Genomic DNA, 23,299 nt, shown 5'->3' on the forward strand with positions numbered 1-23,299 from the left:
TACTAGTTACATACAGTATATATATATTTTTATACCTTTATTTAACTAGGCAAGTCAGTTAAGAACAAATTCTTATTTTTCAATGACAGCCTAGGAACAGTGGGTTAACTGCCTTGTTCAGGGGCAGAACGACAGATTTGTACCTTGTCAGCTCGGGGATTTGAACTTGCAACCTTCCGGTTACTAGTCCAACACTCTAACCACTAGGCTACCCTGCCGCCCAATACAAAATACAAAATGATGCTACTGAGCACACAGATAACAGCCTGTCTGTCACTGCTGGTATGGAGGGGCAGAATGACTGAGATAATGGGGACAGAGCACAGAGGGATTACAGACAGAGAGTAGTGCAGAGGGTAACCAAATGGACTGCTGCAGTCTCTAGAACATTTAGGACTGTGAAAGTGGCTTATCTTCGACATCTTAATTATCTGACCGCCAGGTTAGCTTACGTAATAGAACAGGACAGAGCAGATGAGATTCAGAAGATTAAAACCCAGGCAGTGTTTCTGAAAATACACTGAAACAGACCTCAGAAAGGATTAATGCATTATAATATGGCATTTGCATTTGAGCAATCTCTACGATCATCATTATCTAAATTGCAGCTCTTGGAGAGCCCTCTCTATGTTATCACCCCACTTGACTAGCAAAACACAGAACATATTTATCCTAATTACTTTATTCCTCATCTATTTTCATAAGTGCATTTTCTGCTCCAATTCCCACGATTATACTTGTATGTATGCCACTTCCATGAGCTACTATTGACTGTCTAGCTACTATTCACTGTCTAGCTACTGTTCACTGAATGGTTTCCTAAGTGTAATACTCACCTTGTCTCTCTACAGTAAAACCGTTAGAAAATGCGACATACAGTCACTGTATATGCCCACCCAAAGCAGGTTGAGGTAAAGCACCACGTGCCATATAGGGGTGTGTGTGTATGTACAGTTGAAGTTGGAAGTTGACATACACCTTAGCCAAATACATTTAAACTCAGTTTTTCACAATTCCTGACATTTAATCCAAGTAAAAATTCCCTGTCTTGGGTCAGTTAGGATCACCACTTTATTTTAAGAATGTGAAATGTCAGAATAATAGTAGAGCGAATTATTTATTTCTGCTTTTATTTCTTTCATCACATTCCCAGTGGGTCAGAAGTTGACATACAGTCAATTAGTATTTGGTAGCATTGCCTTTAAATCGTTTACCTTGGGTCAAATGTTTCAGGTAGCCTTCCACAAACTTCCCACAATAAGTTGGGTGAATTTTGGCCCATTCCTCCCAACAGAGGAGTGTTGGTGTAACTGAGTCAGGTTTGTAGGCCTCCTTGCTCGCACACACTTTTTCAGTTCTGCCCACAAATTTTCTATAGGATTGAGGTCAGGGCTTTGTGATGGCCACTCCAATACCTTGACTTTGTTGTCCTTAAGCAATTTTGCCACAACTTTAGAAGTATGCTTGGGGTCATTGTCCATTTGGAAGACCCATTTGTGACCAAGCTTTAACTTCCTGACTGATGTCTAGAGATGTTGCTTAAATATAGTCACATCATTTTCCATCCTCATGGGGCCATCTATTTTGTGAAGTGCACCAGTCCCTCCTGCAGCAAAGCAACCCCACAACATGATGCTGCTACCCCCGTGCTTCACGGTTGGGATGGTGTTCTTCGGCTTGCAAGCCTCCCCCTTTTTCCTCCAAATATAACGAAGGTCATTATGGCAAAACAGTTCTATTTTTGTTTCATCAGACCAGAGGACATTTTTCCAAAAAGTACGATCTTTGTCCCCATGTGCAGTTGCAATCCGTAGTCTGGCTTTTTTATGGCGAGTTGGAGCAGTGGCTTCTTCCTTGCTGAGCGGCCTTTCAGGTTATGTCGATATAAGACTCGTTTTACTGTGGATATAGATACTTTTGTACTTGTTTCCTCCAGCATCTTCACAAGGTCCTTTGCTGTTGTTCTGGGATTGATTTGCTCTTTTCGCACCAAAGTGCGTTCATCTCTAGGAGACAGACCGCGTCTCCTTCCTGAGAGGTATGATGGCTGCGTGGTCCCATGGTGTTTATACTTGCGTACTATTCTTTGTACAGACTAATATGGTACCTTCAGGCATTTGGAAATTGCTCCCAAGGATGAACCAGGATTGTGGAGGTCTATAATTTTTTCTGGAGGTCTTGGCTGATTTCTTTTGATTTTCCCAAGATGTGAGAGGCACTGAGTTTGATGGTAGGCCTTGAAATACATCCACAGGTACACCTGTAATTGACTCAAATTCTGTAATTGACTCAAAAACCTCCATTAGCCTATCAGAAGCTTCGAAAGCCGTGACATCATTTTCTGGATTTTTCCAAGCTGTTTAAAGGTGCAGTCAATTTAGTGTATAAGTTGACCTACTGGAATTGTGATACAGTGAATTATTTGTGTGTAACAATCTTAGGCGTAGTGGGTGCGGAGTCAGGTGCAGGAGGCAGAAAGTTCTGAATAGCTCTTTAATCAGCAACGGGCAAAATAGTATATACAACGAAACTGAGCGTCATAAAACAAATGCCCAAAACAGGAACCAAACCAAGATTGCACTACCACGCATACAAAGTGGAAATAAACAAACCCGCACGAAGAGCAGGCGGGCCTACCGACTGTGAAATAATCTCTGTAAACAATTGTTGGAAAAATTACTTGTGTCATGCACAAAGTGGATGTCCTAACCGACTTGCCAAAACTACAGTTCACTGCCTGCAGCCGCCCACCCGACTAGCATCACCACCCTGGACGGTTCCGACCTAGAATATGTGGACATCTATAAATACCTAGGTGTCTGGCTAGACTGTAAACTCTCCTTCCAGACTCATATAAACATCTCCAATCCAAAATCAAATCTGGAATCGACTTTCTATTTCGCAACAAAGCCTCCTTCACTCACGCCGCCAAACTTAACCTAGTAAAACTGACTATCCTACCGATCCTCGACTTCGGCGATGTCATCTACAAAATAGCTTCCAATACTCTACTCAGCAAACTAGACGCAGTTTATCATAGAGCCATCCGTTTTGTTACTAATACACCTTATACCACCCACCACTGCAACCTGTATGCTCTAGTCGGCTGGCCCTCGCTACATATTCGTCGTCAGACCCACTGGCTCCAGGTCATCTATAAGTCCATGCTAGGTAAAGCTCCGCCTTATCTCAGTTCACTGGTCACGATAACAACACCCACCCTTAGCACGCGCTCCAGCAGGTATATCTCACTGATCATCCCCAAAGCCAACATCTCATTTGGCCGCCTTTCCTTCCAGTTCTCTGCTGCCTGTGACTGGAACGAATTGCAAAAATCACTGAAGTTGGAGTCTTTTATTTCTCTCACCAACTTTAAACATCTGCTATCGCTGCAGCTGTACATAGTCCATCTGTAAATAGCCCACCCAATTTACCTACCTCATCCCCATACTGTTTTTATTTATTTATTTTTCTGCTCTTTGCACACCAGTATCTCTACTTGCACATGATCATCTGATGATTTATCACTCCAGTGTTAATTATTCGCTCCTATGGCCTATTTATTGCCTACCTCCTCATGCATTTTGCACACAATGTACACTGCTCAAAAAAATAAAGGGAACACTAAAATAACACATCCTAGATCTGAATGAATGAAATATTCTTATTAAATACTTTTTTCTTTACATAGTTGAATGTGCTGACAACAAAATCACACAAAAATGATCAATGTAAATCAAATTTATCAACCCATGGAGGTCTGGATTTGGAGTCACACTCAAAATTAAAGTGGAAAGCCACACTACAGGCTGATCCAACTTTGATGTAATGTCCTTAAAACAAGTCAAAATGAGGCTCAGTAGTGTGTGTGGCCTCCACGTGCCTGTATGACCTCCCTACAACGCCTGGGCATGCTCCTGATGAGGTGGCGGATGGTCTCCTCAGGGATCTCCTCCCAGACCTGGACTAAAGCATCTGCCAACTCCTGGACAGTCTGTGGTGCAACATGGCATTGGTGGATGGAGCGAGACATGATGTCCCAGATGTGCTCAATTGGATTCAGGTCTGGGGAACGGGCGGGCCAGTCCATAGCATCAATGCCTTCCTCTTGCAGGAACTGCTGACACACTCCAGCCACATGAGGTCTAGCATTGTCTTGCATTAGGAGGAACCCAGGTCCAACCACACCAGCATATGGTCTCACAAGGGGTCTGAGGATCTCATCTCGGTACCTAATGGCAGTCAGGCTACCTCTGGCGAGCACATAGAGGGCTGTGCGGCCCCCCAAAGAAATGCCACCCCACACCATGACTGACCCACCGCCAAACCGGTCATGCTGGAGGATGTTGCAGGCAGCAGAACGTTCTCCACGGCGTCTCCAGAGTCTGTCACGTCTGTCACATGTGCTCATGTGCTCAGTGTGAACCTGCTTTCATCTGTGAAGAGCACACGGCGCCAGTGGCGAATTTGCCAATCTTGGTGTTCTCTGGCAAATGCCAAACGTCCTGCACGGTGTTGGGCTGTAAGCACAACCCCCACCTGTGGACGTCGGGCCCTCTTACCACCCTCATGGAGTCTGTTTCTGACCGTTTGAGCAGACACATGCACATTTGTGGCCTGCTGGAGGTCATTTTGCAGGGCTCTGGCAGTGCTCCACCTGCTCCTCCTTACACAAAGGCGGAGGTAGCGGTCCTGCTGCTGGGTTGTTGCCCTCCTACGGCCTCCTCCACGTCTCCTGATGGTTGTAGACTCCGTCTCATGCTACCACTAGAGTGAAAGCACCGCCAGCATTCAAAAGTGACCAAAACATCAGCCAGGAAGCATAGGAACTGAGAAGTGGTCTGTGGTCACCACCTGCAGAACCACTCCTTTATTGGGGGTGTCTCGCTAATTGCCTATAATTTCCACCTTTTGTCTATTCCATTTGCACAACAGCATGTGAAATTTATTGTCAATCAGTGTTGCTTCCTAAGTGGACAGTTTGATTTCACAGAAGTGTGATTGACTTGGAGTTACATTGTGTTGTTTAAGTGTTCCCTTTATTTTTTTGAGCAGTGTATATAGACTCTTTTTTTCCCCTACTGTGTTATTGACTTGTTTATTGTTTACTCCATGTGTAACTCTGTATTGTTGTCTGTTCACACTGCTATGCTTTATCTTGGCCAGGTCACAGTTGTAAATGAGAACTTGTTCTCAACTAGCCTACCTGGTTAAATAAAGATGAAAAAAAAAAAAAAAAAATTGTTAACAAGAAATTTGTGGAGTGGTTGAAAAACCTAAGTCTATGTAAACTTCCGACTTCAACTATATATGTGGTGTGTTAATGTCTAAAAGTCTAGGACAGGAGAACAAACAGCACTATCAGGCCTAACATGGAGGGGTAGACGAAATCAAAGGGAATGAAATTGCGCCTGAGATGAAATGGGTATCCAGGGGCACTTCAATTGATAAGAAGCTAAGAGGTTAGTATCTATTCCCCCTATGGATACCGGCTGTATCAAGGAGCCAGCAGGAACAACAACCATCATTGGGTTTCCATTCTGCCTTCATTGTCTTGTAATTACTGTTGAGGTCTCTGTGCGCTTTGAAGGCTCCCATGAGATGTCACCCTCGACCACATCTGAGAGTCCATTAAGCACTGTCTCATCCCACAGTGGACATTACACATGTAAAAGAGAGACACGCTCTATTGTTAGATCCCCTTCAAAAGGAATTGTGATCGCTGAGAGATGCAACCTAGTGAGCCTCTAATTCTTTTAAAGGCCCAGTGCATTCAAAAACGTGATTTATCTGTGTTTTATATACACTGAGTATACCAAACATTAGGAACACCTTACTAATATTGAGCTGCACCCCCTTTTGCCCCCAGAACAGCTTCAATTTGTCAGGGCATGGACTCTACAACGTGTCGAAAATGTTCCACAGGGATACTGGCCCATATTGATTCCAATGCTTCCCACAGTTGTGTGAAATTGGCTAGGTGTCCTTTTGGCGGTGGACCATTCTTGATACACACAGGAAACAGTTGAGCGTGAAAAACCCAACAGCGTTGCAGTTCTTGACACAAACCGGTGCGCTGGCACCTACTACCATACCCTGTTTAAAGGCGCTTAACTATTTAGTCTTTCTCACCTTCTGAATAACACACATACACAATACATCTCAATTGTCTCAATTGTCTCAAGACTTAAAAATCCTTCTTTACCTTGTCTCCTCCCCTTCATCTACACTGATTAAAGTGCATTTAACAACTGACATCAATAAGGGATCATAGCTTGGATTCACCTGATCACACCTGGATTCACCTGATCAGTCATGGAAAGAGCAGGTTTTCTTATTGTTTTGTATACTCAGTGTATATTTCCATACTATGAGATTAGAATAATATTGTGAAAATGATTATAATTTTATTTTAGTGTTAGAGCTGTTTAAAAGGACCATGTGAACTTTCAGCCTGTTTTAGTGGGATGGAGTTTTGGCATAACATGTAAATTAGTAAATATACCAATAAGAAAGGGAGTTTCAAACCTCTCTGCCAATGAGAGGTCGTTTTCAGATTCCCCTCCCCACTCAGACCACTCCCAGACTTTTGCTAAGAAGCTATTTTCTTTGCTAAGAAGCTAATTTTGTTTCTTTTAGACTATTTTAATTTAACACAATCACGGTAAGGTACTTAATTGTTACTCCTAAATGATTTTATATTGAGATAAAAATGGTTGCATTGGACCTTTAAGTGCAATATTTATGTGTGTTTGTGTGCATTTTGAATGTAAATCTGCACGTCCCAAGTTACCACAATTTCTCATTTGAAGAGATAGGTCTTCATAGTGGTGGCACAGGGCTACTCATTTCTTCAAAGTGAAAATGTTCTATTTTCCCCATCTCTCTCTTCATTTTAATTCCATGTTGTCGCTGTCACTTGTCCACTAAAGCTTAACATTGTTGTCATATATCGCCCACCAGGTGCCATTGGAGAGTTCCTCAATGAGCTTGACACCTTGATAAGCTAATTTTTACAATGATGCCTCGCCACTCATCGTACTGAGCGACTTCAACCTCCCACTCCTTTCCTCTTTTGAGCTCACCCTTTCCCAGTCCCCTCCCACTCTCAAGGCAGGCAATGCGCTTGACGTCATCTTTACTAAATCCTGTTCACCTACTAACCGTACTGCAACCCCCTTGATATTTCTGATCACTACTTGGTTTCCTTTTCTCTCCCTCTCTCCTCCAACCCTACCCACTCAGCCCCTACCCAGATGGTCCTGTACATCAATCTTCACTCTCTCTCTCTCCCACTACTCTCTCCTACTCTATCCTATCAACTCTACCTTCTGTTAAATCCCTCTCACTACTGTCCTGATTAGGCCTCTTCGACCCCACTGACCTCCATTTCCGCATCCTATGACTATCGCTGTATCTTTCCCCCCTCCTGCTTCGAGGCTGAGTGACTCACTGCAAGCTCACAGAATAGGATGCGGAAATGTATAAACTAAACTCACGCACATGGAATTGTTCCAAGAGCCGATTCTGTAACCCGCCAATAACATCAATTTATTTCCATAGTAGTAGGCTATTAGGCTATTCCCATTCCCTGCTTTATATGGTCTGTGTATTGCCTAAATGTCTCACCGCTCACTAGGCTTAATTGAAGTAGCAGCACAATTCAAATGAAAGACAACAAGCTTCTGGGTTTGTAAAAAATATATATAATCTTGATTTGAAACGTTTCCTACACACAATATGATTGTTCTGAAGCTCGGGTTGTAAGAATGTTTTCATTCCACCAGCCATCTGATTTTTTTGCGGGCCAACTGCGGCGAACCGTGAGTATCTGACGCGATGCAGGACTCTACCTTCAGGCTATGCTCAAACCTTACACTCCATCCCGAGCACTCCATTCTGCCACCTCTGGTCTCTTGGCCCTCCGACCCCTACCGGGGGTCAGTTCAGTCAAAGCTCTCTCTCTCCTGGCACTTCAATTCAAAATCATGTGTATTTTATACTAGTACTGATTTGCTGATAACTACAGGTAACTGACTAAATAAAATATACACCAACAAAAAGTGTCTTAATAGGGCGTTGTGCCACCACGAGCCAGAACAGCTTCAATGCATCTTGGCATAGATTCTATAAGTGTCTGGAACTCTATTGGAGCGATGCGTTTTGTTGATGGTGGTGGAAAAAGCTGTCTCAGGCGCTGCTCCAGCAAGTGTTCATTTGGGTTGAGATCTGGTGACTGAGACGGCCATGGCATATGGTTTACATCGTTTTCATGCACATCAAACATTCAGTGACCACTCATGCCCACTCATGTGGATGGGGACATTGTCGTCAGCACTTTTATGCATGACCCGAAGCATGATGGAATGTTAATTGCTTAATTAACTCCTGTGTGTGGAAGCACCTGCTTTCAACATACGTTGTATCCTTGATTTACTCCTTGATTTAGTGTTTCCATTATTTTGGCAGTTATCTGTACTTTATTGAGGGAAAATGTACTTACTGCAGCTGTGATATGTGGTTGTCTCACCTAGCCAATTAGATGAATGCACTAGTTGTAAGTCGCTCTGGATAAGAGAGTCCGCTAAATTACTAAAATGTCAATGTAAAATGTTAAATAACCCTTACACAAAACACTCACTGCTTAAAATCCATTTATCCCACCGTACAACTGGATTTCCTTCGGCAGAGCAATCCAACCAAACTGATAGGGGATCAATTTCCTTAAAGAAAAATACCACGCCAAAACTATCTTGGTATTTGTTTCAGTAGTCCAGTTTTCAATGTATGGAAGTTTCAAAATACAGAAAGTGTCACAGTATGATGCGTTTTGCATTGATGTTGTTTAGATGTTCCTTAAAGGAAAATGTTTATCTCACATGTACAGTAACCAGTAAGAATGAATAATGTCCTGGTTCCCATCTACAGGTGTGCCAGAAGAGACCAATGCCAGAGAGCAGAGGAGCCCTTCCGGTTCGCCACTGATATCGAACGTTGTGTGAAAGTTATCGCTCACCCAGACAGCATTGCCGTGTCAGCACACAGTGTGCCTGTAAGTCAACAGTTAATTATTTACTTCTGATCAAACTGATTCTGACGTGTTCTGAGTCTTGATGGTGGGAAGAAGTCCTCAGTGTTTCATGATAGACCAGACTGTTCCAACCCAGCTATCTCTCTCTGCTCCTCTCCAATAGCTCCTACTGGAGGTGAGCAATGTACCTGACCTCTCAACTGGGATCACCTGTTTATTTGGAGAGCAGACCGAGGTGGAGGGCCATGTCAATGGCAACAGAGTCATGTGCCTGTCCCCATCTGGCAAAGAGGTCCCACACATACCTGAAGGACAAGGTGACAAAATATATAGCTCCAACATAGGACGTATTGCTCTGTGATCCTCAGTGATACATATGTGACTCTTTTACAGAGGACCAGCAGTCTGAATAAAGCCAACTACTATACTGCCAATCTCCTCCCTCCCCTTTGCTTTTCTCCATCAGACTGGTTGGGTGTTGTGCTGCGTCTGAACTCTAAGGAGACAGGTCAAATGCTGGGCAGTACAGAGGTCAAGTTCTATAACTGCAGCGTGCATCAAACGTAAGTTCATCTCCTGGCCCACACGTTATCTGATGCATTCAAAAGATAGTAGGGCACAACCTCATTAGGACATTGATGGGGACAACCCCACTTAAGATCAGGCAGATAGGTAACCCCTAAGTTCAAATTAATCATCCATTTTGATTTTGGTCAACCTAAGGCAGATAACCCTGCATTGTTAGCTTGTTTGGTTCTGCTTAGTGTTTCTAGACTGGTTCCCTGAGGAACAGTGTACATACTGAGTAGTATGAGTACATACATCTAAACATAGTTCCCTAACGGCGACATTCAGGTCCACTTTAACATAATAGAAATACAGTTCAAAGCCAAATCATATCCGTTTGATCAAAATTAAGTGTCCATTAGCAAAATAGTCAGAGACAGCAGCTAGCTGTGATTAATATTTTAGTCTAAACAGCCTCCCCCTCCCCACTCTGCCTCACACAGCACAGCAGCATCACATCAGCATCACATCAGCCTCCATAATTAATTATCCTGTGTCTGAAAGGACCTGGCAGGCCAGTTCTATGTATACAGAGCTGTTACAGAACATACGGAATTACTGTGTGCTGGTGCCTAATACTGCTCTCTCTGCAACACTGCTTGGCCACAGAGTTTCTAGAAGCATTGGGATGTCTGTTGGCTGGTTAGTCATATGATGTGTGTAACATGTCCATCTGTCCCTCTCCTTGCACTGCAGGTGTCTGTCCTGTGTGAACAGTACCTTCCGCTGCCACTGGTGTAAATATCGCAACCTGTGTACCCACAATCCCTTCAGTTGCTCCTTTCAGGAGGGCCGGGTCAATGCCTCAGAGGTAGCTACATGGCTACTGATAAACATACACCACATTAACAGTATTTTCTGGTATAATGCACATTAACCCATGTTTTCATGAATCCATATTTCCATAACATGTTAACATGTTATAACATGTACTCTTTAGGCAATCTATCTTTATAATTTAATAGACCTTGATAGACCCCTGCTGAGGTCCTTTGACTCTTGGAATATGTTCTCTAGGACTGCCCCCAGCTGCTGCACTCTGGGGAGATCCTGATCCCAGCAGGGGAGGTGAGACCCATCACCCTGAGGGCCCGGAACCTTCCACAGCCCCAGTCTGGCCAGAGGGGGTACGAGTGTGTGCTCTACGTTCAGGGAACCAACCACCGTGTCACCGCCCTGCGCTTCAACAGCTCCAGTGTGCAGTGCCAGAACAGCTCGGTACGTACTGTGACTGTGTGACCCTCTCTAACACTCCCCCTGGCACCAGCCTCAGCCTGGTTGTGCATTATCCAGGACCATTATCTGTAGTCTAGTGAATTACATCTGAGCTAGTCTCTGAGAGCAATCTGAATCTGATCTCATCCCACTGAGATGAGCTCAGGTATGCCGTGTCTTGATCAAATAAGAAGTAGGTTGTCTGCAGCGGAATGACTAAAACATTTAATTTATGTCTGAAACCAAACGTCAGTGTTATTCAAAGGTGCATCTAGGTCCATGTAATAGGGACATAATAAGTTAACGTCTCAGATAGTCGACAGTGAGGATGAGTGGCAGACAGTGCTGCATAGACTACATGACACACAATCAATTTTTAATGCGTCTATACCTCACTCTTCTATCTCACGTCCAGTAAAAAGCCAATTTTCCTCAGCTCTAGATGAACAGCCTCTCCATTCCCCGCAGAGTCCTGTCCCAATATGGCCATGCACAGTGGAGAGGAGCAGACAGTGATCATAGAAATGACAGGTGGTTAAAAGCCTCATCTCTCTCTCTTCCTCCCTCTCACATCCCTCTCCCTCTCCCACCCCTCTTTCTCTCCCTCTTCCTACCTCTCTCTCTCCGGCAGTACATATATGAGGGTGTGAGGATCAGTGACCTGGCAGTGGACCTCTCCATCATTTGGAATGGCAATTTCATCATCGACAATCCAGATAAGATTAAAGGTGCCTCTGCCATCCATCACTGTCTGCCATGGCTGAGGAGTGGAAAGCTCTCACTCTGGGATGGATGAGGTTTAGCCCACGCCAAGGCTTTCACTCAGCCTTGGGAGAACGTTCACATGGCTCTCTCTACTGTGTTATTAGTTCTAGCCAATCATCTGGGCTGTGAGGGTGGACTTTTGTGTTAACCATTTCTTAGATCTCTCCATTATCCTGCTTGAGTGTGTATTTGGTATTAATATAGTGCCATTCAATATCTAAATACTGTCAAATATACACTGAGTGTACAAAACATTAGGAACAGATGCTTTTTTCATGACATAGACTAACCAGGTGAATCCAGGAAAAAGCTTTGATCCCATATTGACGTCATGTAGATGAAGGGGAGGAGACAGGTTAAAGAATATTTTTTAAGCTTTGAGACAACTGAGACATGAATGTGTGCCATTCAGAGGGGGAATGGGCAAGACAAAACATGTAAGTGCCTTTGAACAGGGTATGGTAGTAGGTGACACCACACCTACTACCAAACAGGTGGTGACACCTGTCACCATCTGTTTGATTGTGTCAAGAACTGCAACACTTCTGGGTTTTTCACGCTCAACAGTTTCCAGTGTGTATCAAGAATGGTCCACCGCTCAAAGGACATCCAGCCAACTTGACACAAGTGTGTAAAAGCATTGGAGTCAACATGGGCCAGAATCCCTGTGGAATGCTTTTGACACCTTGTAGAGTCCGTGCCCCAGTGAATTGAGACTGTTTTGAAGCCAGTGTACAAGCACTGAATGTAATTCAACTGCGGTCCTCCTGTATTCCACAGTGCACCTGTATAAGTGTGGTGCCCAGCGGGACAGCTGTGGCATGTGTCTGCGGGCTGAGAGGAAGTTCCAGTGTGGCTGGTGCAGTGGAGAAGGCCGTTGCACCATGAGGCAGCACTGCCTGCCCATCAGCCCCTACGCCAGCCGCTGGCTCGACGTGTCCACCAGGAACGTTAAGTGTACCAACCCACGCATAACTGAGGTTAGTCAGTCAGAACCTTATCTTTTACAACTAACCCCTACTTTAACCTTCACCATTATCCATCATATGGCCTTAGTGATAAGAGGCCTTCTCAGAAATAATCAGTAAAAACAATTGAGATCAGTCCTTAGACATGAGCAAGACCGGTGGTAGCTTGTGGAATAGACACCGACTGGAATGTGGTTTTAACCAATCAGCATCGAGGATTAGACCCACCCGTTGTATAAATAAGACTATATCAGACATACAGCTTGTGCCAAATTAATGCAACCTTAAGTTATGCCCCATGCACCCTATTTTGTGGGTGGCAATGAGTGTTCTTGGCCCCAACACACTGTTAATTTTTTAGAATGAGAGAGACACAGTAGGTCAGACAGCCACAGAGAATTACTGCTCCAACTTCAAAGAGCCATGAGCCTTTGAAGTCCCTGTCACATTATTAGTGTTTCAGTGGCAGTCTGGGAGTGAATTGATTCAGACCCGGGCTGCTACTGCCTGCTGCTGGAAACTGGGAGAGCACTGCTCAATAGGCCTGAAGGCACTTTGTGTGGTCAAGCCATTTTAGATAGAGCATCTGCATAGTTGTTTTTGGGCATAGTGATGCAATGCATTAATCTGTTGTCATGTATTGAAAATATTACACTACTTGTATGCTGCCACCATAAATCTGTTCCTTCTCCATGCCCCCCTCTCCTTCCTGTAGGTGAGCCCAGTGGCAGGGCCTCCAGAGGGGGGAACACTGGTCACCATCCAGGGCCTGAACTTGGGCCTGTCCTTCTCTGAGCTGGTGGGCAACGTGGAGGTGGCAGGGGTTCAGTGTACCCCACAGGAAGACGGCTACATCACTGCAGAACAGTAAGAACCAAAATAAACAGAAGCACCCAGACTCCCCATAGCCTTAACCCAAAACCCTAACCCTAGCTCCTAACCCTAAAACTAACCCTAGCTCCTAGCCCTAAACCTAATTCTAACCATAACATTTATTCTAACCTTAACCCTAACCCCCCTAGAAATTGCATTAGACATTTTGGGGACAAACAAATGTCCACAGTTGGTCAAATTTTGGTTTGTTTACTACTCTTATGGCGACTTCTAGTCCCTACAAATATACAGTTGAAGTCGGAAGTTTACATACACCTCGGCCAAATACATTTAAACTCAGTTTTTCACAATTCCTGACATTTAATCCTAGTAAAAATACCCTGTCTTAGGTCAGTTAGGATCACCACTTTATTTTAAGAATGTGAAATGTCAGAATAGAGAGAATTATTTATTTTTGCTTTTATTTATTTCATCACATTCCCAGTGGGTCAGAAGTTGACATACACTCAATTAGTATTTGGTAGCATTGCCTTTAAATTGTTTAACTTGGGTCAAACATTTTAGGTAGCCTTCCACAAGCTTCCCACAATAAGTTGGGTGAATTTTGGCCCATTCCTCCCTACAGAGCTGGTGTAACTGAGTCAGGTTTGTAGGCCTCCTTGCTCACACACGCTTTTTCAGTTCTGCCCACACATTTTCTACAGGATTAAGGTCAGGGCTTTGTGATGGCCACTCCAATACCTTGACTTTGTTGTCCTTAAGCCATTTTGCCACAACCTTGGAAGTATGCTTGGGGTCATTGTCCATTTGAAGACCCATTTGCGACCAAGCTTTAACTTCCTGACTGATGTCTTGAAATGTTGCTTCAATATATCCACATACTTTTTCATCCTCATGATGCCATCTATTTTGTGAAGTGCACAAGTCCCTCCTGCAGCAAAGCACCCCCACAACATGATGCTGTCACCCCCGTGCTTTACAGTTGGGATGTTGTTCTTCGGCTTGCAAGTCTCCCCTTTTTCCTCCAAACATAATGATGGTCATTATGGCAAAATAGTTATATTTTTTTTTCATCAGACCAGAGGACATTTCTCCAAAAAGTATGATCTTTGTCCTCATGTGCAGTTGCAATCCATAGTCTGGCTTTTTTATGGCGGTTTTGGAGCAGTGGCTTCTTCCTTGCTGAGCGGTGTTGATATATGTCGATATAGGACTCGTTTTACTGTGGATATAGATACTTTTGCACCTGTTTCCTCCAGCATCTTCATCAAGGTCCTTTGCTGTTGTTCTGGGATTGATTTGCTCTTTTCGCACCAAAGTGCGTTCATCTCTAGGAGACAGAACGCGTCTCCTTCCTGAGCTGTATGACGACTGCGTGGTCCCATGGTGTTTATACTTGCATTCTATTGTTTGTACAGATGAACGTGGTACCTTCAGGCATTTGGAAATTGCTCTCAAGGATGAACCAGACATGTGGAGGTCTGCAACTTTTTTTCAGAGGTCTTTGCTGATTTCCTTTGATTTTCCCAAGATGTCAAACTAAGAGACACTGAGTTTGTTGGTAGGCCTTGAAATACATCCACAGGCACACCTCCAATTGACTCAAATGATGTCAATTAGCCTATCAGAAGCTTCTAAAGCCATAACATAATTTTCTGGAATTTTCCAAGTTGTTTAAAGGCACAGTCAACTTCGTGTATAATCTTCTGACCCACTGGAATTGTCTGTAAACAATTGTTGGAAAAATTACTTGTCATGCACAAAGTAGATGTCCTAACTGACTTGCCAAAACTTTAGTTAATTAACAAGAAATTTGTGGAGTGGTTGAAAAACGAGTTTTAATGACTCCAACCTAAGTGTATGTAAACTTCCAACTTCAACTGTAGTTAAACACGTCCACACACACACACACAAACACACAAACACACACACACACACACACACACACACACACACACACACACACACACACACACACACACACACACACACACTATAACTAATGATGAACATAAAGATATACAGGTTGCAGCAGGCTTTCTTTAGTGTGCTGAGGAGTAGAGAGCAGAGCTGTTTTGTGTGCCGTTGTGAGGCTGACGGCACTGCTGTAATTGAAATGCGCCGCATGTCACTGACTGCAGAGACAATCTGTTAGCCATGTGTTTCTCTCACAGCCATGTAATTCGATTGGGCCATGGATGAAGGGACCTTATTTATATCCTTGTATAAAAAAGGAACATGCCAGCAGAAAAACTGAAAACTCCTGACAGCAGAGGGTGGAGAGAAGAGGATTCATTGGGTCCTGTTGTCGGGGTGAAAGGTTCATCCCTAAGATTTAGCAATACTTTTCTGTGACTATTCATTTAGACCCCATACAGTGCTTTAAAACATGTCATTACAAACATAAGTGTTATTGTAGGTCAGTTTGTATAGTGACTTATTCATTGCGTTCTACATTATCTTATTGACCTGACAGGCTAACTGATTTATCGAGAACACACTGTTGCCATGGTGATGGAGGTAATGGTGGGTAGTGGATGTGGTGGAGTTTATTATTGCTGTTATAATGGTGCTTTTGGTTTTTCATTAGGAAGAAAGATGGCCTTCCATATTAACCTACCACTACTATGATAGTCTGCTTCAATCACATTGTCTAGAGAGACCAACAGAAAACAGCACTTTTTCTTCAATTGAAAAATGTGTACAGCACAGTAATCTATCTCTTTCTCTCCCTCCTTTTCTCCCTCCCTCCCTCCTTTTCTCCCTTTCTCTCTCTCTCTCTCTCTCTCTCTCTCTCTCTCTCTCTCTCTCTCTCTCTCTCTCTCTCTCTCTCTATATATATATATATATATATATATATATATATATATATATATCTCCCTCTATATCTCTCTATATATCTCTATATATCTCTCTATATCTCTCTCTATATATATCTCTCTATATATATATATATATATATATATATGTCTCTATATCTCTGTGTTTGTGTGTTCTGACAGGATTGTGTGTAAAATGGCCTCTACGTCTCAGGGAAGTGCACCTGGTCCAGTCCAGCTGTGTGTTGGTGAATGTAGACCAGAACTACGAACTCAGTCCTCCCAGCTCTACTCCTTTGAGGTATGATCTACATCTTAAACCATACATAGAACACATCTCTCTACTACAGTATTATTGCTTTGGAACAGTTTGTTCTCATACACTATCATATGAGTCATCAACAAAAAGTCCACAAAGTAGCATGCCATGTGGAATATTGAGAAAATTATTTTTTCATAGACTCCTTCCATGGTGGGACTGACCCCTGGCCGAGGGCCTGAGTCTGGGGGCACTAAGGTCACCATCGTGGGGGAGAACCTGGGTGCTGGGAGCAGTGTGAACGTTACCTTTGGAAACCAGACTTGTGAGCTGTACAGGTGAGTGCACAGGAACAAGCCAACCGAGAACCCTCTACTGAAGCTCCTACAAAGACTCTTATATAAAAGTGGGGACTTGATGAAAGTGCCTGTGGAAAGGCTGAACGCCAGGACAGTGCATTGTTTTCTACTCTTATTTTTAGAGATCTATTTAAAGATCAAAAAGGGCCCTCATTGTGAGTCTCAGGAGGGTGAAGAAAAGGCACCATTAGCTAGAAATCCTCTAATTACTATGTTTCATCTCTAAAGAGGGAGGGGCAGAACATAATGCTCACTTGCCCTGCATTGTAATGTGCATAACTCACTGTAGTAGAGTTAAGATTCCCACCACGGTAAAGAGCAGGTACAGACAGAATCAAGGGAATTGAACCCAATTGGTATTTCTTGTTGGTTTTCCCAGGCGGACCATGTCGGAGATCGTGTGTTTCTCGGCACCCTCTGTGACAGGCGCCACCCTGGTGCAGGTCAGCCTCAGTGTAGATCTGGCCATGGTGCCAGGAAGCCTGGGCTTTGAGTACATCGAGGATCCCACAGTCCAGCGCATCGAGCCAGAGTGGAGCATCACTAGGTACAACAAACCTCCCCGCTAATAAGTTGTGTGTGCAACCTGATATTTTGATAACATGGCCTCCTATTTATGCCCCCCCACCCACCCCCTCCATTTGGTTCAGCTGTATATTACTGAGGAATAAGGTGAGTGAAGGTGCAAGGCACCGCAGCAGCCTGCTCTGCTGGCCTTCCAGTCACATATTATGCATGATGGTTGGTGCAGGGCTGTATGTGACTTGACATAGAGACAGCCAGCCAGGGAGAAGTGGTGCAGCGCATGGCTACTGGCTTTCTACTCTGTCAACTGACAGGGGATTTCACAGACTTATAATCAAAGTCCCATCGTCTCATCATCTGTGTGCAGTCACACCATGTGGCCACCTAGGCTTAGGTATCCTTTGAAGTGTGGGAATGATTGGATTCGTCTCAAGCTGACTAGACAGATGTGCCCCTTTTTCATTTAGTTTCTCTCTTCTCTTCAGGTGGGTCTCTATTCCCACACTCTCAAACTATTTCGGAGCTCTACATGATATCGCGGCTAGTTCGTTTGTGTTAATTGCATCTACATATATGTAGCACAATCATGTAGCTTTCATGAAATGTCAGCCATGGATACCTGATAGATGAATAAATAGGAAGCCAGCTGGCAGAACCGTTCAATCTGGCCCTATCTGGCCAGAACAATTAGATGTTTTCTTAGTACCAAAGCACAGTTCAATGCAAATCAGGTGCCTTCGATAACGACAGGAAGCAGAGGAAACTGTTTATCTTGGCTCACCTATTCAGAGGTGTTTGATAACAAAAGGAAGCAGAGGAAACTGTTTATCTTGGCTCACCTATCAGAGGTGTTTGATAACGAAAGGAAGCAGAGGAAACTGTTTATCTTGGCTCACCTATTCAGAGGTGTTTGATAACGACAGGAAGCAGAGGAAACTGTTTATCTTGGCTCACCTATTCAGAGGTGTTTGATAACGAAAGGCAGCAGAGGAAACTGTTTATCTTGGCTCACCTATTCAGAGGTGTTTGATAATGAAAGGAAGCAGAGGAAACTGTTTATCTTGGCTCACCTTTTCAGAGGTGTTTGATAACGACAGGAAGCAGAGGAAACTGTTTATCTTGGCTCACCTATTCAGAGGTGTTTGATAACGACAGGAAGCAGAGGAAACGGTTTATCTTGGCTCACCTATTCAGAGGTGTTTGATAACGAAAGGAAGCAGAGGAAACTGTTTATCTTGGCTCACCTATTCAGAGGTGTTTGATAATGAAAGGAAGCAGAGGAAACTGTTTATCTTGGCTCACCTATTCAGAGGTGTTTGATAACGAAAGGAAGCAGAGGAAACTGTTTATCTTGGCTCACCTATTCAGAGGTGTTTGATAACGAAAGGAAGCAGAGGAAACTGTTTATCTTGGCTCACCTTTTCAGAGGTGTTTGATAACGACAGGAAGCAGAGGAAACTGTTTATCTTGGCTCACCTATTCAGAGGTGTTTGATAACGACAGGAAGCAGAGGAAACGGTTTATCTTGGCTCACCTATTCAGAGGTGTTTGATAACGACAGGAAGCAGAGGAAACGGTTTATCTTGGCTCACCTATTCAGAGGTGTTTGATAACGAAAGGAAGCAGAGGAAACTGTTTATCTTGGCTCACCTATTCAGAGGTGTTTGATAACGAAAGGAAGCAGAGGAAACTGTTTATCTTGGCTCACCTATTCAGAGGTGTTTGATAACGAAAGGAAGCAGAGGAAACTGTTTATCTTGGCTCACCTATTCAGAGGTGTTTGATAACGACAGGAAGCAGAGGAAACTGTTTATCTTGGCTCACCTATTCAGAGGTGTTTGATAACGAAAGGCAGCAGAGGAAACTGTTTATCTTGGCTCACCTATTCAGAGGTGTTTGATAATGAAAGGAAGCAGAGGAAACTGTTTATCTTGGCTCACCTTTTCAGAGGTGTTTGATAACGACAGGAAGCAGAGGAAACTGTTTATCTTGGCTCACCTATTCAGAGGTGTTTGATAACGACAGGAAGCAGAGGAAACGGTTTATCTTGGCTCACCTATTCAGAGGTGTTTGATAACGAAAGGAAGCAGAGGAAACTGTTTATCTTGGCTCACCTATTCAGAGGTGTTTGATAATGAAAGGAAGCAGAGGAAACTGTTTATCTTGGCTCACCTATTCAGAGGTGTTTGATAACGAAAGGAAGCAGAGGAAACTGTTTATCTTGGCTCACCTATTCAGAGGTGTTTGATAATGAAAGGAAGCAGAGGAAACTGTTTATCTTGGCTCACCTTTTCAGAGGTGTTTGATAACGACAGGAAGCAGAGGAAACTGTTTATCTTGGCTCACCTATTCAGAGGTGTTTGATAACGACAGGAAGCAGAGGAAACGGTTTATCTTGGCTCACCTATTCAGAGGTGTTTGATAACGACAGGAAGCAGAGGAAACGGTTTATCTTGGCTCACCTATTCAGAGGTGTTTGATAACGAAAGGAAGCAGAGGAAACTGTTTATCTTGGCTCACCTATTCAGAGGTGTTTGATAACGAAAGGAAGCAGAGGAAACTGTTTATCTTGGCTCACCTATTCAGAGGTGTTTGATAACGAAAGGAAGCAGAGGAAACTGTTTATCTTGGCTCACCTATTCAGAGGTGTTTGATAACGACAGGAAGCAGAGGAAACTGTTTATCTTGGCTCACCTATTCAGAGGTGTTTGATAACGAAAGGAAGCAGAGGAAACTGACAGTTTATCTTTTCACCTATTCAGAGGCCAATATGGATGTGTATATTGGTGAATGTGTTGTGTTTCATAGTGGACACACTACCCTGATGGTGACCGGGACCAACCTGGATGTGGTGCAGGAGCCGAGGGTCAGGGTCAAGTACGCCGGCCACGAGTCTGTCAACGTGAGTCTGTCCACTGATAACGTAGTAGGATATCTCTTTCTCCTGTCCAGTATCTTGTATAGTACTGATAAATGGTGGCCAATTGTAATATCAAAACTCTTGACAAATATTTATCTTTGCTTGTCTGTCACTGTCCGTGGATCTCTCCCCAGGTGTGTAAGGTGCTCAACACCACCACGATAATCTGCTTCGCTCCCTCCCTGAAGGCAGAGTACACACTGGAGCAGGAGTCAGTGAAACACGTGGAAGAGTTTGGTTTTGTTTTCAACAATGTGCAGGCCCTGCTCACCTACAACAGTACAAGCTTCATCTACTACCCCAACCCTTACTTGGAGCCCCTCAGCTTGTCTGGGGTGCTGGAGCAGAAACCTGGTTCCCCCATCATACTCAAGGTGGGACAGCCCAGCCCAGCCCAGCCCAGCCTGGGTCAGCCCGTAACTGTAGCACAATTGTCATTAGATGATGAGTTCTATCTACTGACCTGATGGATGTGGGGTTTCCCTCTCTGTGTTGCAGGGGCGCAACCTGGTGCCCTCAGCATCTGGAGGGGCCAGGCTGAACTACACCGTGCTGATCGGGGACACACCCTGCTCCCTCACCGTCTCTGACACACAGCTCCTCTGTGAGCCCCCAAACCTCACAGGCCAGCACAAAGTCATGGTCAGTCATTCTGTCTGTCTAAGTCCAGATCTAGATAAACTATTAAGTAAAATGCAGCTTGACCAAGGTCAAACAAATGTATAAAAGGAAGCTATTGTTCAGTATGGTTTCCCTGTCTGTTGAAGTCTATTTGATTTATGGCCTTTGTACACATGTGTTTATGGTTTATTGCCAATGTACAGGTCCAAGTGGGTGGTCTCCACATCTCTCCTGGTGCAGTCCACTTCCGCTCAGACAGCCTGCTCACCCTCCCCGCCATCTTCAGCATCACGGCTGGAGGAGGCCTGCTGCTCATCATTGTCTTCATTGTTCTATTGGCCTACAGACGAAAGTCGCATGAGAATGACCTCACTCTCAAACGCCTGCAGATGCAGATGGACACCCTGGAGTCTCGGGTGGCTCTGGAGTGCAAGGAAGGTGAGTCTGACCAGCACGTTATCAGACAACTGAGAGAAATATAATACTGATAATTCACAAATTGCTAGAATATGGACTAAATTCCTCCAATCATTCTCATTCTCTGTAATTGTGCCCAGCGTTCGCTGAGCTGCAGACTGACATCAACGAGCTGACCAGTGACCTAGACAGGGCTGGGATCCCCCACCTGGACTACCGCACCTATACCATGAGGGTCCTCTTCCCTGGCATTGATGACCATCCTGTACTCAGGGAGCTGGAGGTAAACAACCATTACCACCATTACACACCTGGCCACACCTGACCCCTTGTCATCTACTTGTAGAAACAGAATATCTAACAAACACAACCAATGTGGCATACATAGATAAATCATTTTACAATTGGGAGACAAAACGGATCATAATCCCAACGCAAGATCCCTCTACTCTCTAACTGAGGGTTATGTGTGTGTCTCTGTGTGTGTAGGTGTCTGGAAGTGGGCAGCAGGGTATGGAGAAGGCCCTGAAGCAGTTTGCCCAGCTGGTGAATAACAAGGTGTTCCTGCTGACCTTTATCCATACTCTGGAGCTCCAGCGCTCCTTCTCCATGCGTGACCGCGGCTACGTGGCCTCGCTCATCATGACTGCGCTGCAGGGCCGTCTGGAGTACGCCACCGACGTGCTCAAACACCTCCTCTCTGACCTCATCGAGCGCAACCTGGAGAGCAAGAACCACCCCAAACTACTGCTGCGCAGGTACAGATAGATAACGCTAAAGCAGACAGGTGGAAGACAGGAGCAGTGACAGTAGGGAGAGGGAGAGGGAGAGGGAGAGGGAGAGGGAGAGGGAGAGGGGTGCGGAGTGTAGACAGCCATTGTCAGTCTGACTTATCCTCTGTGTGCCACTCATGAAACATTCAGCTGTAGCGCACGTTTCCTCCCCTCCACCTTGCTTTCTTCTGCACATTGTTTTCCCAGGACTGGGAGAAGTCTGCTAAATCTTTCATAGGATTTTTGGGGGAGCACTCAGTCTGAGACACACTCATTAAATATAGGGATGAGTTAACATGGGAGGCAGCAAGGCTGACCTTGTTAGCCCAAACATTCTGCATTCATGAAAAGACAATGAAATGCAGGCAATGAGAAAGAAGTGACAGCCAGGTATATAAGTATGATGGACAGAGCATGAGCAAGATAAAGAGATGAGCAAGTTAGGAGGCTGCAATGCAGATATATGGTTAACTCTAAAGGGAGGCAAAGGGCTAATATTTAACAGTTATCTTTGACGTTGGATTGCTTTATCAGATATAAGATACACGTATGTTTTTAGTGTGGTATTTGTCTATTGATACATAACAAATCCGTTATTCTTGCACACACAGCATTTGATGATGGGATGAGTGCTGCTGACACAGAGAAAGGACACACAGTAGCTTTTGCACAATTATGTCATGACCCAAATAGGTTCTATTCTATAGCAGCAGCACTCAGGTTTTGGTGTTAGTCCTCTGAGACCATGCAGAGCAGCATGTTACTTTTACATAAACATTGTTTTCTTTACCTCTTAATAAGCATTTTGTATATCTACATGATCAGACCAATCTACCTTTAGACATCTACCTGTTAAAAATGTATCCGTCTGTCTCTTTCTTGCAGAACTGAGTCAGTTGCAGAGAAGATGCTGACAAATTGGTTTGCCTTTCTACTTCACAAATTCCTTAAGGTAATATCAATGACTTGGAACCTCATCACTGCAGAAGTCAGCTTGATGTATTACTGCAATCCTCTAATGATTGTTATTGATTATACACCTGATGGATTTCTATGTGCATTTGGATTACACTTGTGTCCCATGATGTGTGATATGAATATGTTTTATGAACAATGTAGAGCGATAATGTTCACCTCAGAGGTCAAGCAGGTCTTATTGGTCTCTACAAATCAATGCTAAGCAACCTGGAGTTTATTAGAGTTGATGACTCATGCTCTGTTCTCTG

General features: G+C 44.0%; 1 protein-coding gene across 2 annotated transcripts in view; it reads left to right on the forward strand.

Moving 5' to 3' along the window:
* LOC129850525 (plexin-A2-like) overlaps positions 1–23,299 on the forward strand; it is a 77,452-nt gene that overhangs the window by 47,818 nt on the left and 6,335 nt on the right. Inside the window, exons 6-23 of one of the 2 annotated variants that reach the window (XM_055916894.1) lie at positions 8,929–9,052; positions 9,195–9,348; positions 9,498–9,594; positions 10,295–10,409; positions 10,616–10,816; positions 11,445–11,541; positions 12,359–12,558; positions 13,262–13,413; positions 16,383–16,500; positions 16,660–16,796; positions 17,197–17,364; positions 20,151–20,244; positions 20,397–20,636; positions 20,761–20,904; positions 21,087–21,321; positions 21,441–21,583; positions 21,790–22,058; positions 22,959–23,025. In XM_055916894.1, coding sequence (XP_055772869.1) covers positions 8,929–9,052; positions 9,195–9,348; positions 9,498–9,594; positions 10,295–10,409; positions 10,616–10,816; positions 11,445–11,541; positions 12,359–12,558; positions 13,262–13,413; positions 16,383–16,500; positions 16,660–16,796; positions 17,197–17,364; positions 20,151–20,244; positions 20,397–20,636; positions 20,761–20,904; positions 21,087–21,321; positions 21,441–21,583; positions 21,790–22,058; positions 22,959–23,025 — 2,755 coding nt within the window. Of the gene's footprint in view, positions 1–8,928; positions 9,053–9,194; positions 9,349–9,497; positions 9,595–10,294; positions 10,410–10,615; positions 10,817–11,444; positions 11,542–12,358; positions 12,559–13,261; positions 13,414–16,382; positions 16,501–16,659; positions 16,797–17,196; positions 17,365–20,150; positions 20,245–20,396; positions 20,637–20,760; positions 20,905–21,086; positions 21,322–21,440; positions 21,584–21,789; positions 22,059–22,958; positions 23,026–23,299 lie in introns of those variants that run through there. The other variant, XR_008758812.1, reaches the window with a different exon arrangement.

This window comes from Salvelinus fontinalis, chromosome 3 (genome assembly GCF_029448725.1).
Source record: "Salvelinus fontinalis isolate EN_2023a chromosome 3, ASM2944872v1, whole genome shotgun sequence".
Taxonomy (NCBI): Eukaryota; Metazoa; Chordata; class Actinopteri; order Salmoniformes; family Salmonidae; genus Salvelinus; species Salvelinus fontinalis.